The sequence below is a fragment of the Coffea arabica genome, chromosome 6c (assembly GCF_036785885.1).
Source record: "Coffea arabica cultivar ET-39 chromosome 6c, Coffea Arabica ET-39 HiFi, whole genome shotgun sequence".
NCBI lineage: Eukaryota > Viridiplantae > Streptophyta > Magnoliopsida > Gentianales > Rubiaceae > Coffea > Coffea arabica.
In genome coordinates, this window is record NC_092320.1 from 8048300 (window position 1) to 8063597 (window position 15298).

General features: G+C 37.3%; 3 protein-coding genes across 5 annotated transcripts; 1 reads left to right on the top strand and 2 right to left on the bottom strand.

Annotated features, from left to right (window-relative positions):
* Nucleotides 1-556: 556 nt before the first annotated feature.
* Nucleotides 557-5508, bottom strand: LOC140008405 (uncharacterized). 2 transcript variants are annotated; one of them, XM_072052606.1, is made up of 9 exons: nt 4985-5508; nt 4353-4435; nt 4152-4280; nt 2496-2611; nt 1846-1927; nt 1641-1700; nt 1449-1556; nt 1052-1097; nt 557-852 (listed from the first exon to the last, which is right to left on the bottom strand). In XM_072052606.1, the coding sequence occupies exons 2-9, from the start codon at nt 4422-4424 to the stop codon at nt 824-826; spliced, it is 642 nt and encodes a 213-aa protein (XP_071908707.1). In that variant the 5' UTR covers nt 4425-4435; nt 4985-5508; the 3' UTR covers nt 557-823. The 2 variants fall into 2 exon arrangements, with proteins under 2 accessions (XP_071908707.1, XP_071908706.1); XM_072052605.1 differs by lacking the exon at nt 557-852 and having other exon boundaries at nt 871-1097; nt 4985-5507.
* Nucleotides 5509-7228: 1720 nt separating this feature from the next.
* LOC140008406 (probable ethanolamine kinase) lies at nt 7229-13250 on the top strand. Of its 2 annotated transcripts, XM_072052607.1 has the most exons (11): nt 7231-7479; nt 7977-8068; nt 8301-8407; nt 8848-8953; nt 9541-9663; nt 9794-9885; nt 10908-10992; nt 11561-11666; nt 11748-11814; nt 12697-12789; nt 12925-13250. In XM_072052607.1, the coding sequence occupies exons 1-11, from the start codon at nt 7358-7360 to the stop codon at nt 13051-13053; spliced, it is 1122 nt and encodes a 373-aa protein (XP_071908708.1). In that variant the 5' UTR covers nt 7231-7357; the 3' UTR covers nt 13054-13250. The 2 variants fall into 2 exon arrangements, with proteins under 2 accessions (XP_071908710.1, XP_071908708.1); XM_072052609.1 differs by lacking the exons at nt 12697-12789; nt 12925-13250 and adding an exon at nt 12036-12327 and having other exon boundaries at nt 7229-7479.
* A 324-nt stretch (nt 13251-13574) lies between these two features.
* LOC140008407 (ras-related protein RABB1c-like) lies at nt 13575-14335 on the bottom strand. Its single transcript, XM_072052610.1, has one exon. The coding sequence runs from the start codon at nt 14233-14235 to the stop codon at nt 13612-13614; it is 624 nt and encodes a 207-aa protein (XP_071908711.1). The 5' UTR covers nt 14236-14335; the 3' UTR covers nt 13575-13611.
* Between the last annotated feature and the right edge of the window lie 963 nt (nt 14336-15298).

Genomic DNA, 15298 nt, shown 5'->3' on the forward strand with positions numbered 1-15298 from the left:
AAGCTCTGGGATTTGTATGTACCATCATCACCCATTTCACTCATGTTACAGCTACTTGTAATCTTAGGAATCTAAAGAGCAGAATGTACATATCAGATTGCAAGAAAGTTCGGAAAAACTATTCCAGCAATCTAAAAGAGTGGAACCTACTCCACATAAGAGGAAAGCGATAGCGAGCTGAACTCACATCATAATAAGCCTACCATTGTATTTCCGTGATCTGTAATCATTTCTTACTGGCAGTCAATCAAGAGATTACTGAATTAATAGCAGGTCGCTGCCTGGATGTAATTCTGGCACTTCAGCTGTCTAAAAAAAAAAAAAAAACTAATTTTAGTACAAAAGGGGGAAAAATAATACGCAGGATCTCCTTCTGGGTATCACCAGTGTCCAATGAATGAATGGAGTGCCAGATAGCCACATCCTCCGGCAGCGGAAATGCTATCCATGCTCTGTCCCTATTGAGTCAGGAATTTGTTCAATTGAGCCCAAAAAATGTTTAATCTGTGCGAAGCACAAGCCTTTTCAGCCAGCTAAAACCAAGGTCGCATCCTCCTTTTGCAGCTATTTCAAATTGATCTCTCGCCATCTCAAGTGGATTAAGCTCGCTCCTTTCCCCCTTATTTCTTTGTATTCTGGTCAGGGATCTCCTTTTTGTACTAAATCTTTTTAGCGATTCTGGAACTTCCGCACCTGAAAAATGACATCAATTTCATGCTTAAGGTAATTAAATTAAAGTTTAGTAACAATAAATGCGCTTCATCAGAATGAGTCAACAGAGCAGGGAAAGAAAACTTCCCAGCTGAATCCCATGTTACATTTGTTACTCAAATGTTTGCGACAAATAACCTCCTGAACCATGTAGATTAGATTATAGAAATGTTATCGTTGCTTTATAAAAAAAAAAAAAAAAAACCTCCGGAACCGTGTCAATCTCTTAAAGGCAAATAACCAAACAGTTTCTTTCTCAACCAAATTATGTACATCACAATATTTTCCACCAATATAGTAAATCAAAGCACAAGGCTGAAAAAGAACAAGGGCATCTTGCCTCTAAGAAGCAGGGACCCATACGCTATGGCGGCTCCAGCATGACCCTGCAGAAAAGTTGACAGCACAGTGGAGAAAGTTCAGCATAATTTCTGATAAGGATAATTCCCACAGGTGAAAAGTTAGTCAAAGTTTCTTATTGACCCTTTAATCACTAATTAACAGTCTAAGATCTCATATAGGATACCATGATGCCTGTTTGCACTATGCAACAGACAAAACAAAATATTTGCTTTGTGCTTACAAAATACACACACATGTATGTTTTTGCTTTGCCAGATCACTTTGCAAGAAATTGGCGGAAGAATGGTACTTCAATTTTTTTTTTTTTTTTCAAAGCATCATGACTAAGTAATTACAAGTTGCACTACAAGAAGCAGATAGATGAAAGTTATTACCCTCTCAGAAGCCCTATGGAAACACCATATAGCAGATGCAACATCTTTCTTCACACAATCTCCAGTCAAATAGACAGCACCTAAGAGGTAAAGAGCACCTGGATGCAACTAGATATGTAGACAGCTTTGATAAGCATATTTGGCAGACTGTAACTAGGCTATGGTATAAGAATAATATCTAGCACAACATACCTGGTCGACTGCCTTCTCTAAATAGTAGAAAGCCTGTTGATCTGATTGAACATAGTCATTCTGTGAAAATCAGTTCAGTCAGCAACGCAATTACACACATATCAGCCAAAATATTTTTGGGTTTCAACTAGTGCTTGTCAATCAAATACACCATTTCTTGAACTAAAATGCTAACATGCACAATTCTATGCACATGAAAGCTAACCTCAACTCTGAGTCGGCAACCTAATTCATATTGCGCATCTTTATCACCCATGTCAGCAGCTTCCACTAACAAAGCAGCTCCTCTGTTGTGATTGAAGAAAAACAGTAAGACATGTCCATGAAGATGAAATAGCAGAAATATAAGAGAAATGAATATGGTTTCACATGAATAGCACAACTCCGTGGAAATTCAATGGACAAAACATGTAGTCGATCATTTTTTGTCTTTAGAATTGGAAATCAATTCTAAATGTCCAAATGAAGATAAATTGTGGAATTTATTCGATAAATTTCAAAGCAAAGAATTCTAGTTCAATGAAAAACATATGGCAAAGAAATACATAACTAATCATATAACATACTTATTATACACACTCTCTCCATTTCCAAATGGATCGTTTAAGAGGGAAAGTACAACATCCTATCACAAAACGGGTGTGCAAATGCATCTTGGACTATAATAACTGGTCAACATCACACTAATCATTACAATTGTTTGGAAAAAACAAAACAACAGAATTACAATTGGACTTTTTTAAGACAATGATTTTGTGTTGGTTACCAATATTTAAAACCTGAAAGCATCAATCATAACAGAAGAAAAAAGAAAAATCAAAATTAAAGGCAAATTGGAAAAGTTTAGGTTCTTACATAGCTTTACATGCACCAGGGGCATGATATTTCAGATGCAGTTTTGACAACCAATATCTTGCATGGGTGTTTGAGTTGTCAGCCTCTAGGGCCAATTCAAAGTTCTCCTTTGCTGTCTAATATAACACCGTAAAAGAGTAAAAATTTGCAAAACAATGTGAGATCTCTAGGGCACAGAAAATTCTCAATATAAAAATATACAACTATATCTTCTAGTTGGAAATAGAGACAGTATAGTTTCAGGAATACCTCCCCCCTCGCCCACCCCCCCCCCCAACAACCAAAAATACCAAAAAAAATAAAAATAAACAAGAGGAAAAAGAACTACAAAGAGAAATAAAAAGTTATGCAGGAAAAAATGGTCAATCATGGGATATCTCCACTTGCTTCTATTTCTAAGATCTTTCATTTACTTAAACAAGCCTGACATAATCTCATTTAGCTAATGAATTACAATCTCTTACAAATGTGTTCGCAAACATCTTAGTCCCCAACGCTACACGAGTAAATGAGTGAAAATAAAATCCTACCTAAGTTCAGCCTTGGAAATTGTGCATATAAATTTTATTACTCCTAATTTATGATTAATAATGATAGGGTGATTATTAATGATGTCCTTTCTAGGGTTGTACGGGACATTGGCCAGGCAGAAGAGACAATGAGATTAAGAACTACTGGAACTCTCATTTGAGTAGAAAACTGCACAAATTCAAGAAGTCAGATAGCAAAAGTAGTCCACCACCAGGTCCACCACAACCAGCAGCAGAGGTGATGGATTTAGTTAAGCATGGAGGCAAAGCATTAAAGAAGCGAAAAGCCAGTCAAATGAATCAATCCAACATGAGGAAGAACAGAAGGAGCACCAATCCATCACAATCAAAAGAATTAACGGGACTGGCTGATGCAATGGTTCAAATGCCGCGTACCCCAACACTTGATAAAGAGACTTTGTCTAGTGCAGTCTCTTGGGAAGATGGAGATACGAGTAAAACTCATGGTTTCCAGTAGTATTATGATGGAACCATGCCCCAAAAAAGAGACCAGAAAATTTGGCAAGCACTACTAGAACCAGTGATGTATGCACCCCTGAAGACGGAGAAACCAAGAGCAGTGTGATGTTGCAACTTGAAGGTGAACTGATGACAAGGGGTTCTGATGGAGTTGTGGAATTATCCACAAAGGCCAATTTGGAAGAAAAGGCCAAAAGGAAAAAAAACTACTTACTCTGTAGTCAGAGCAAGAGAAACCAAAAAGGACAATTTGGAAGACTATCATCACATCTATGGCTGTATCATCAGTCCTATGGTTGACTAGAGTGAATCAGATGTTAAAATAATCCAATTCCAATGTCCAGATCTTGAAGGTTCATAGCAAAAAATTCCACCAAGATAAATTCAATATCAACAGATAAAAGTGACTTATCAGAATTTTATCAAAATATCCAAAAGAAAATGTTTAACCAAGATCAGGAAAGAAATTTATCAGCTAAAAGTTTTGCGTTATCTTCAATGCATCAATCGCACAGTAGACATTTATGCAGAGGAAATGCTGCAAAATCCTCTGCCACTTGTCTACAAGCTACCAAATGTAAGGATGGGAATAACACAATTGATGTACTTAAATATGAATGCAGTGAGAATACTTGATCAAACTTACCCTAAGCATAGGGATGAGACGGTGGTCATTAAGATCACAATAATCTATCACTCTATCAACTTCCTTCAGAGCATTCCATCCTTTGGCAATGAACTCCATTGCTTTCTTGTTTCTACTATGCATGCCTCTCTGTCAAGTATAACAAGTTAAGTCTAGGTACTACAACTCATATAACTCCTCCTGCTAGTATTGCAAACTTACTTGAGAATTGAACTGGGAAAAATGAAGGCTATTCCTTGTAGAAGCCGTCTTTGAGAGCAGTAATCTCATCATCTTTTCCGTGTCTGCACTTGGAAAAAAAAATGAATGTACTAAGATCCAGACACTGGAGCAAACACCATAACCTTTCTATTTGCCAACATCAACGCTATGCACATAAGATGCAAACAAAAACTTTGGCTTCCCTAATAAATGAATTTAAAAATATGACATACTTGTACATTGAAATGCAGAGAGGCAAGGAAAACGGGAAAAGTTAAAAGAGATATTCAGGCATAATAATTTCTAGTAATGCAAGCCTTATCTCGACCTCACCTCAGGCACCCCAACCCCAATTAACAAATGTCCACCTCGCTAGTTCAATGCATTTTTTCTCACTCCCGTGCTTTTTTTTCTTTTTTGGATCGTCCAATACATTTTTCTTGCTCCTGTGTTTTTTGTTATTTTTTTCTCCTCCTCCTTTTAAACACCACAAAATCTTAAGCAAGAGGTGAGCTACTGCACTGGACTGGACATAACCACAAACACCTAACGCGCATTATATGAACTGCACCTACGCATACAAGGAAAAAAATTTCCCTAGTTCCTCATTTGATACAACGCGATAATAATACCTTTAGGTTGTCTCTCTCCCTGGCTTTTGAGACTTCAATGGCGGAATGATATCTTACTTACTAGGCGCTCAGCTCAGCCGCCATCAGCTTCTTGTTTCGCTGTTGGTACAGAAGAAGAAAAGGAGGAGAAAAGAGTTCGTATGGACGGAAGGGCAAATTTGGCGGATAAGATGATGAGCTAACCTTCACGGAAATGATCGGGTTTACTATTTCATTATTCAACAGGTGCTCTGCATTTGTAAAATTAGGCCCGGCTCATGATTCATGGGTTCCAAAGTCGATTGGCCGCAGTCTTGCTGGGATTTGTTGGGCACTTGGTCTACTACTGACAGTGACACTGCTCGACTCCCAAGACGGCATTCCTTTGACACTTGTAATGTTGTACTACTAATTGCTGTATCCTCTTTTGTAAACCGACATCTTTTCCTAGGCCGGAAACCATCCCTCATTGGCCCAAAATTAGCCATAAACAATCTGGATGTCGTAATCCATGCACCTTTTGGATATAAACTCATACAATCTTATTATAAAAAATTAAATTAATTAACGGATATAATTAAATTTATGTAAAATTTATAGTAATTACAACAAAATTATACAAGTTTTTTTCAAATTTAGTAAAAATTACGCGAAGTAGTCTGAACAGGAACTCAGGAGACGCTGGATGCAAAGAATCGATTAATCCAAAGAGTTTTTCCCTTTTTTCATCCTAAGGTTAGTAAACGAGATTAGGGTGATGCTGAGCAAGTAGTTCAACTCGAAACCGCGAGCTATTCTGTCAACAACAGCTTGATTCAATCTCGTTTTGATTGAATTTGAGCTGCTTGTCTGATCCCGTGAGTCGAGTTCGAATTTCAATATTTTGTATCTGAAGATTGGAGGAGTCTAATCAAGCTTTTTATTATTTATATATATTTAATTTTTATATTTATTATTATGAAATGTCAATAATATTATTTATTTAAAGTTACATGTAAAACGCTAATTTTTATCACGTAAGTTTGATTAAACTCGATTATGTTCGAATAGATTCGAAATTAAATTTAATTAAATTCAAACTTGAGATCAAGTAATATAAATTGAAATTGAATTCAAGCTTCGCTTCTAAAAATTCAATGAGTTCGAACTAAAATGAGTAGAAAAAATCTGAATTGGGGTCCCACGTTAATATTCCACGCCACCTGCCCATGAGCCACGAAGAGATTGCTCTTCTTTAACGTGTTTAAATGGCTAAGTCTGATTGGGACAAGGGAGATACTGAACTTTCGTAATAATGGCCTGTTTGGAACCTGAGTTTTTTGGGAGTTTGTCTAAAACTTTACCATAGTACACTATAGAAGTTTTTGAAAAAATTTTGTAGAAGTTTTTGTAAGGTAAAAAACTTTTTTTTTTCTTTTTTTTTTCCTTTTCTTTTTTTTTTTCTCTTTCCCTTTCTTTTTCTTTTTCTTTCTTTCCCTTTTCTTTTCTTTCCTCTCTTTTTCTTCTTTTTCTTCTTCCCCGTCACCTCCGCACCCCCAGCAGCAACTCTACCTCCCGGCTGCCCCGCCTTCCCCTTCCCCCCGCCACCCCCCTCTGCCCCGCCTTCCCCCTCTCCCCCGCCACCCCATCTGCGCCGCCCCCCTCTGCCCCTTCCCCCTCCCCCCTCCGCCACCTTCTGCCCCTTCCCCCTCTACCCCCGTCTGCCCCTTCCCCCTCTGCCCCGCCTTCCCCCTTTCCCCCGCCGCCCTCCTCTGCCCCTTCCCCCTCCCCCCGCCGCCCCCCCTTTGTGCCACCCCCTCTGCGTCGGACGTAGAGAGAAAAAAAAAAAGACAAGAGAGGATGATGGCAGGGGAGGAAGAGGGGGGGAGGGAAAAAGGGGGAAAAAAAATTCTTGTCCGGCACCGGAAATTGGTGACGGAGCCGGCAATGGAGGTGGTGGTGGGGGAGGAAGAAGAAGAAAAGGGGAAAGGAATTTTTTTTTGTTGTGTTTTGGATATTTTAAGTGTGTAAGTTAAAAATTTTTGATAAATTTTTTGGGGTTCCTGCAACAAAAGTTGTTAAAAAACTAGTTTTATACAAACATGGTGAAAAACCAAGCTTCCAAACAGGGTTATCACTCTTGAAAAAAAGGAAAGTCAAAGGTCAAAATTAGTGCAAAACTAAATGGTCAATACAAGAGCAAAAGTGAAGGGACAGAATTGCCATTTACTAATTGCTTTGTCAGCATCGCTAACATCACCGCGTTTTAATATAATCTAACTTCCAAAAACAGCGAATTTCCCGGCATTACAAATATCAAGCTAAGGCCTTCCCTTGTCGCTCCAACAAACACCAAATAGGCAAGTAACCAGCTCTGCTAAAAATATTTGAATATCCCAAATATCGGAAGACAAGATGGGGGCAGTCAATATCTGGAACGCCATCGAAGTTGCAGAGAGCCATACCTCTGACATTCCGTCGTCTTCCCTCACCATCGACCACTCCCTACCGCCTTCCGATATGAAGCCGCGGATCGTGTAAGTTTATCTTCTTTCATTTCCTGTTGTTTCAGATTCCTAAGTCGTTTAAACTAATTGGAGGCAGATTATTTTTGGGATAGTTTTGTGTTTTCAGCTTCTTACGAGCTTTCTGTTGAATATGCTTTAAATACATGTGCTCTTCTGTTTAGTTATGGCATAAAATTTGAGTGTTTTATCTAATTTACGATGTTGGCCCAATGGTTGTTAGCGGATTTAAATTCTGGAGATTATCTCTGTGATCTTAGTTTATCTCGGCGTGATTTGAGCTGTTTCATCTCTAGACTGACTCATTACACGGATTTGGGGTTGGGGGAGGGTCAGTTGAATTGATGATTTTATCATCCTTAGTTAAAAAGAATGTGACTATCAAACTTCAGTGCTTTTAACATATGCCTCGGTGGAAGTAATTTGTTTTGAGATAGGAATGTCCAAATAAATGCTTCAATCTAGTAATTTTTTGAATGTTCTGATGATTTTCTCTGGTTTTACTTCAGAGAGCTGTGCAAGGACCTGTTCAAGAAGTGGTCTAATTTGGACGAGTCTCACTTCTCTGTTGAGAGAGTTTCCGGTGGCATAACAAATCTATGTAGGTTTTCAGTTTTGTGTGCTTACGAGTAATTAAGCCATGAGCAATGCTTGATTTTAGTTGGAACTCTGTGTTGCTGCGAACACTGCTTGAATTTACTTGGAACTTAGTGTGTCTGATATGCATGAAAATTACAGTGCCTGATTTCTGGTTATTAATGTCAATATTTTTTTTTTCTCAAGTTTAATTACGGTTGAATTTTATTTGAGTAATAGTCATTTACTTTTTGCAGTGCTAAAGGTTTCTGTTGTGGAAAAAAACGGGAATATTGTCAATATTACAGTAAGGTTGTATGGTCCTAATACTGAGTACGTCATCAATCGTGAAAGGGAACTACAGGTGAGTCCTCAGGCTTGATGTTGACGTGATCAACTCAATGAGATTATTCAATTATCAAGTGCAATACTTGTCTGCTTTATTTTTATTACAATTCTGTAAAGCCGCTTTACACTGCTAAAATTTGAAGTTGCATTTGTTTCTGATGTAGTGTCAGTAACTTCAGATGATGCTTCTTCTTTAAAACAAAACAGTTTATCTTTCTAAATTTTCTGCTGATCATTTCGAGAAATTTCTACTATTTTGTGTTGTCTTAGAGATGCTATGTATTCATACGCTCACATTGTGATATTCTTTTTTATTGCTTTACTGACATAGTAAAAGAAACAAAAAGCTGTTACAAAGTGGTTGTCTTCATGGGAGAAATTCTGGGTTGGCTATCGTGATTTTTTTATTCTTGGAAATTCTTTATCACTCTGGTACTGACTGCAATATATTTTTAGGCTATCCCATACCTTTCAGCAGCAGGATTTGGTGCAAAGTTACTTGGAATATTTGCGAATGGAATGGTGCAGTCATTTATTGATGCACGAACTCTGGCTCCACCTGGTAAATTTTTGGAAATGCATTGAAGGAAATAAACATTTTCCAATTACAACTCACTTGACTCAAATTAAATGAACTTTAATTCATGCCATCTGGGTTGGCTATTGGTTGCATGTACAAGAAAATGTAAAATTGCTCCTTTTCCTTTGGGATTTGTTTAAACTCTTGATTTTTAATTCAGTTTGGGAACCTTTCTAAGTTGTTCTTCTGTCTGGAAATAAATTTCTAGTGGCTTCTGGTTTTCGAGCACGAGTATATGCACTCAAAATGCAACTTTGGAGAACAAACAGAAATGAGTTTTTTAGTCTATAGGTTTAGGACATATGTAAATGGTCCTTCGGTAAGTTCATGCTATTATTAAAGAAAAGTGGACATTATTTTGGATGAACTTAATAAAAGCTCAGTACACAGTTTAACTGGGTTGGAGAGAGTAATTCACTAGTCTAGGTACATGGATGAAAATTGTAAGGAGCCACTGACCTGAAATTAGTTTTGACATTCATCCTTGCTATGGAAAGTTTGCCTTAAATGATGAAGTTTGACTTTTTAACATGGTGTGTCATTGTTGATATGTTTTACACTCTTGACAGACATGAGAGAGCCAAAGCTAGCAGCTGAAATTGCTAAACAACTTCGTAAGTTTCATCAGGTGGATATACCAGGTTCTAAAGAACCTCAACTGTGGAATGACATCTTCAAATTCTATGGAAAAGGTCTATACATGGGATGCTATACATCTATATCCATATTCTACTTCCTGAAGGTTTTTGCTCATTTAAAAGCATTATGTCTGTCTTCCCTTGTTTTTGGTCATGTCTGAGTTGCTTTTATTGTTGAATGCAGCGTCAAACCTCAACTTTGATGATTTTGAGGAGCAGAAGAAGTATGAAACAATTTCATTTAAAGAAATAATTAGTGAAATCATTGAGCTCAAGGTATTATCTCCTCTGACTTCTTGTATCATCTGTAATCCAATATGTTTCTCTTTCTTCCTCTTATGGAACTGGGTGACTTATCATGACATATCTTTCTGTATAATATCTTCTTGTCCATAAATTTTGGTGTATGCGTTTTGCGAAGACTATTGGCTATGATTGAGTGGTAGTGAACATTGCATATGCAAAGGAAGAATGAAAATATATTGGTTTTTTTGTTAAGTTGGGTTTGAGATTCTGATGTTTGATTATAGCAATCTTTGAGGAATATCTCTCTAGTAATGCAGTCCGTTTTATCAAGTTGATGGCATATTGTCATTAAATTGTTGAAAAGTGTTTGTTTGGATTGGTTATTATTTGCAAAAAATTTTTGATTGCATCATAGATACGTTTCCAATCACCTTTTATCTTTCCAACCGCATTTTTATCTCATATATCACAAAAAGTGTTACAGTGTTATTTAAGAAAATTTCCAAATAATCTACTATCTGAACAGACGCAGCCACCTAAAAAGTTGTCAAAATAGGATTTCATGCTGAAGTCAAAGCATGGTTTGGCTTTTGAATACACATTTATGAGTTTCTGATGATTTTTAAATTTCCTTCTTCAAATGTTTTTCCCTTTTTTTTTTTATTTGAGTATTCTTTTGGAAATGTTTCTCTGTAGATATATCAATGGAGAATGATTCTTCCCTTTCCCGGAGTCATGAAGTTATCTGTGGCATGATAAGCTATTAATTTTTGCTTGAAACAATTTCTGTTTTACACTGTTTATTTTCCTTTGTATCAATTCTAAACCAGCAGTTTTGTATAAATTTTCTAAAATAGATAATTTACTCGGCTCTATGACAGATTGAATTTAGTTCTTTCTGTCATTCATCATAAAAGTGTCCGTGTGTTGTGGCTATGTCTTGGAGTCAAGCTTCAGTGTGGGAGCATGTTACCCTGTTTAAATCGATACAGTAGTCTTCTCTCCATAGGTTCAGTTTCACATGATGTGGTAAATATATCTTTGTGGAACAGGAATTGACTGGATGTCTTGATGCCCCAGTAGTCTATGCTCATAATGACTTGCTTTCAGGAAATTTGATGCTTAATGATGATGAAGGTATTTATGCCCAAACCTAATGGTTTTTCTGTTGAGACTTCGCACCCCTTCCTAATGTTTTCCTGTTGGGGGTGCTCTATGTATGCATAAATGTGCACACCCACAAATTAACTCCCATTTCCTTTGTTTCCATTTATTTGTTGTTTTCTAGAAACCTGGACAAGTTGCACCGCATCATTGCATCTATCCTTTTGCCTAAAATGCAATATATTAGTTATGGGTTCAGTCCTGCAAGTTGAGATACTGTAGGCTTGAGTTTTTCCAGCTAACTTATAAAATTCATTATGAAGCACAGGCCTCTGAATCATGTATGATATTAAACTTGACTAGGAAATATCAGTTCTCTAGCTCATTTGGCTTTGCTTGATTGGCCACTGTCTAGTAGTGAATGGGAACATGTCGAATAAGGATTTTGGTCGAAAATAGTCGTCTTTTTCTTAAGGGGTGATGCGTAAATGGTTCTTCATGGGAAGTCTGGAGATTAACCTATTCTCAACATTCATTCTGAATTAGTAGTTGATACCACTATTTCAATTTGACCAATGACTGTCTTTTGATGAATGTGCAGAAAGACTCTACATCATTGATTTTGAGTATGGATCATATAGTTACAGAGGTTTTGACATTGGGAATCACTTTAACGAATATGCTGGCTATGATTGTGACTACAGCTTGTATGTCATTTCAATCTTCTCTTCCACTCATTTGATGCTATAAAAAACTTGAGGTGATATGGAAAATTTATCTGCATGTAGGTGCCCAAACAAGGATGAACAACATCATTTCTTCAGACACTATTTAGACCCTGAAAGACCAGAGGAGGTATGTGTTTACTGTAAACTCATTGTACTTGCCATTAACAATTTTCTTTTTCAGGCTATACAAAGTTGTGTGTTCTAAAAACTTAACCTAGATAGGCTGTCTCCAACTCGTAAGATGTGAGCAGATCTCATGGCTTGATGGTTGTATATATTGGTGAATTGGATTTTTTTTTGTTTCTTCCCACCTGAAATACTAAAGTGGATTTCTGCTATGTATTTTAGGAAGTTAACTGTGATGGCTGTCAAATGCCAATTGCAGGGAGATGATTGTATTTCTCCTTCTTCTTCTTGGCTTTACTCTAGCAGAAGTATTGATGACTGACTTGCTGTTGGTTATGGACCTGGTCTTTGCTGCTACTTAATTCAGTTTCTGTTACTTTAGGCTTTGTTACTACGCTGCTTTCAAATATCATCCTTTGTAACACTAGTTCGATTTTTTGTATGTAATCTGTACAATTCAGCTTTGGTTACTAAAGTATGGTAAAGTAGTTTGTACATATGTGGTTCAAGATCATTCTATGTTGTTACCTTTATCCCATTCTGTTCTTTCATCCACATTAACCAAACCAGATTGCAGAATGATTTGAGATATACAATTATTTCATCAAGTAAAAGCATTATTGTCAATTTGAAAAATCACATGTCCGGGATTCATATAGGAAGATGGACGAATGTTTTAGTTACAATAAGCAACTTGTCGTCATAAGCATTTGGGACAGTAATGTGTTTCTGATGTGAATACGTAGGTGCTCTGACAATTTTATTTCTAGCTTCATTGATGGTTAACATCTTTAGCATATAAGAAACTCGAAATGTGTCTCACGAACTTTTTATGCAATTTGCTGAACATGAAATTAGTCAACTGAGTTGCCTTTGACATCAGGTATCTGACAAAGATTTGGAAGCTCTTTATATCGAGACAAATATGTACATGTTAGCATCACACTTGTATTGGGCGTTATGGGCTTTAATCCAGGTAATATTTCTTTGCCTTCATTAGTGAGCGGTGTTTTCAGCATCCCCTTGACTGCTGGAATAAATATAGCGAATGTAGGGAACAGTCAGAGTTGAAGAAATTTTGTTTAACTATTGAGTATCACACTTTTCACAGGCAAAAATGTCTCCAATTGATTTCGACTATCTTGGTTATTTTTTCTTGCGGTATGGCGAGTTCAGAAGGCAGAAAGAAACCTGTTTCTCATTGGCAAAAGCATACTTGTCAAGATCTCACACACGGTGAACCATTGGTTTTACAATTCTAGGTATGCTGTGATTCTTTTGTATGTTGTGAAAGTCATAGTAAAGCAGTAGATCTCTCTTTGTTGTTGTTGTTGTTTGTCAGTTAGGACTTTAAATATTTCTTGTAGACTGGAAAACCAATTGTGTTTTTCCAGATATTCGTAATAAAATTTTGTAGTATTTCTTTTTCATGCGTCATATTTGTTATTGATTAGTACTAGCCTTTCGGGGGCGCGTGTTGTCGAGACTTTCTGCGTTTTGAAATTTCATTCCTATTTTTGTTTGCATCGTGGGTTGAGGTAAAATCTGTTTGTCACTCCGTTTGAAAGCTCGTGATTTTGAACGTAGCACTTAGTGGCATCTGGCTGGGAGACGACAATCTTAATTGCACAATAATGCCCCGAGGATTCTGTCACATGCGTAATCAGCATATCTAGAAATCTTTTTTCCCCATTTCAAGGAGATAGAATCAACACTCTTAAATCGTGATGGAAGAATAAAAATTACCCTAGAATGCCAGCATGTATGTAGCTACCGTAAGAAAAACGGGTTTTTATTTTTAATTACAACAAGATCCTCTTTGAGAAGCCGCCCAGTCTCCTAGTCCTGATATGCTTCTATGTCGAACTCTTATGCCTCGATCTTCTAACCCCTCAGAATCTCCACCTTGGACGGTCTTATGTATCGCTATGGCTGTGCTTACGAACGCTTCTTCAACATTTTGAGCAGTCCTTGCTGAGCACTCGATGAATATTAAACCATGCTTCTGGGCAAATTCTGAGCCTTCTTCGGTGCTGACGGCCCTACTGCCATCCAAGTCAGACTTGTTGCCTATCAGCATTATGGTCATGTTTTTGTTAGCAAGTTCCTTGAGGTCCTTCAACCAAGAAGCAAGATGAGCAAAACTTTCCCTGCTCGTGACATCATAAACTAGGACTGCCCCAGCAGCACCTCTGTAGAAACTCTGCGTTATTGACCTGAACTTCTCCTGGCCTGCCGTGCCCCACACGTGAAGTTTTGTTTTCTTCTTGTCCGCTCTGATGATTCTAGTTCCAAACTCAGCACCCATGGTCGGATCGTGCCCCTGTTCAAATCGTTTGCTGGTGAACTGCTTAAGAAGGCACGATTTACCAACTCCGGCATCTCCTATTACAATGTATTTGAAGAGATAATCGTACGACATCTTGGATCGAATTGGAATAATGCACGAGTATTAGCAACGGCTGGAGGTTGTATGTATAGGTTGAAACTAGAGGAGATACATGGGTTTATGTACTGGAATAGAAGAGAGAATTTACTCCTTCCTATACGTACAAGGATCCTAACGTAAATCGGAGATGGATTAGGAGACGTCAGAGTTGGAGAGACCATCGTTAAGGATTCATTATTGTGTTGGTTTACGTTTTTTTTTTTCTGGAAAATCGATTCCCTCCTAGAAAAGGATTTGCACAATCAAAGAAGTTTGTAATTCGATGGTAGTTCAATCCATCTGCACAATCAAAGAAGTTTGTAATTCGATGGTAGTTCAATCCATCGACTCCGTTATAGGTTCAATTGACTCTCCTCTAAATTAGACTAGAATAGAAATAGAATAGATAAATGACGAATGACAAAAAAACAAACAGTGTGTAGTAACACTGTTGTTCTGTAGGATGCGATGCTATACTTAAGCATGCTTCCTTGGCATTTTTATTTTTTAAACCCTTCCACCCATTTCCACATCCTTTTCACGTCCAATTGCTAAGCATAGAATTTGAACCCTAAACCCAAGAAATAACTGTAAGAACCCTTCCCTGATCATTGAGCTAAACATGCTTGATATTAAGCAGGCTCAATTGAAAAAAAAAATCCAATTCTTATTCATGAAACGAGTATAAAGAAGGATATCCAAATTATCTATTTGCCTTTACGTATTTTAATACCACAATTAATATGATCAGGTATTTGCTGAAGAAGAAAGCGGCATATATTTAACCATTCTACCCAGAAAATTTCCAAGAACTTTTCCTGCCACAACATTTTGTAGCTTAGAGAAGCAAAAATGAGAGATTAACATCTAATAGTTTAATTAATATTCAACTAGGCTCACATTAAACATCCCATTTGAATCAGACGCATTAAACATCCAATTTGGCTCAAAAGCCAAGCACCATATAAGCCGGGAAATCATGACAGGCCAAGAGGCCACGGCACCGATGCTAACTAATGGAATTGCAATATGTACAACAGAATGAAGACTTTAACCA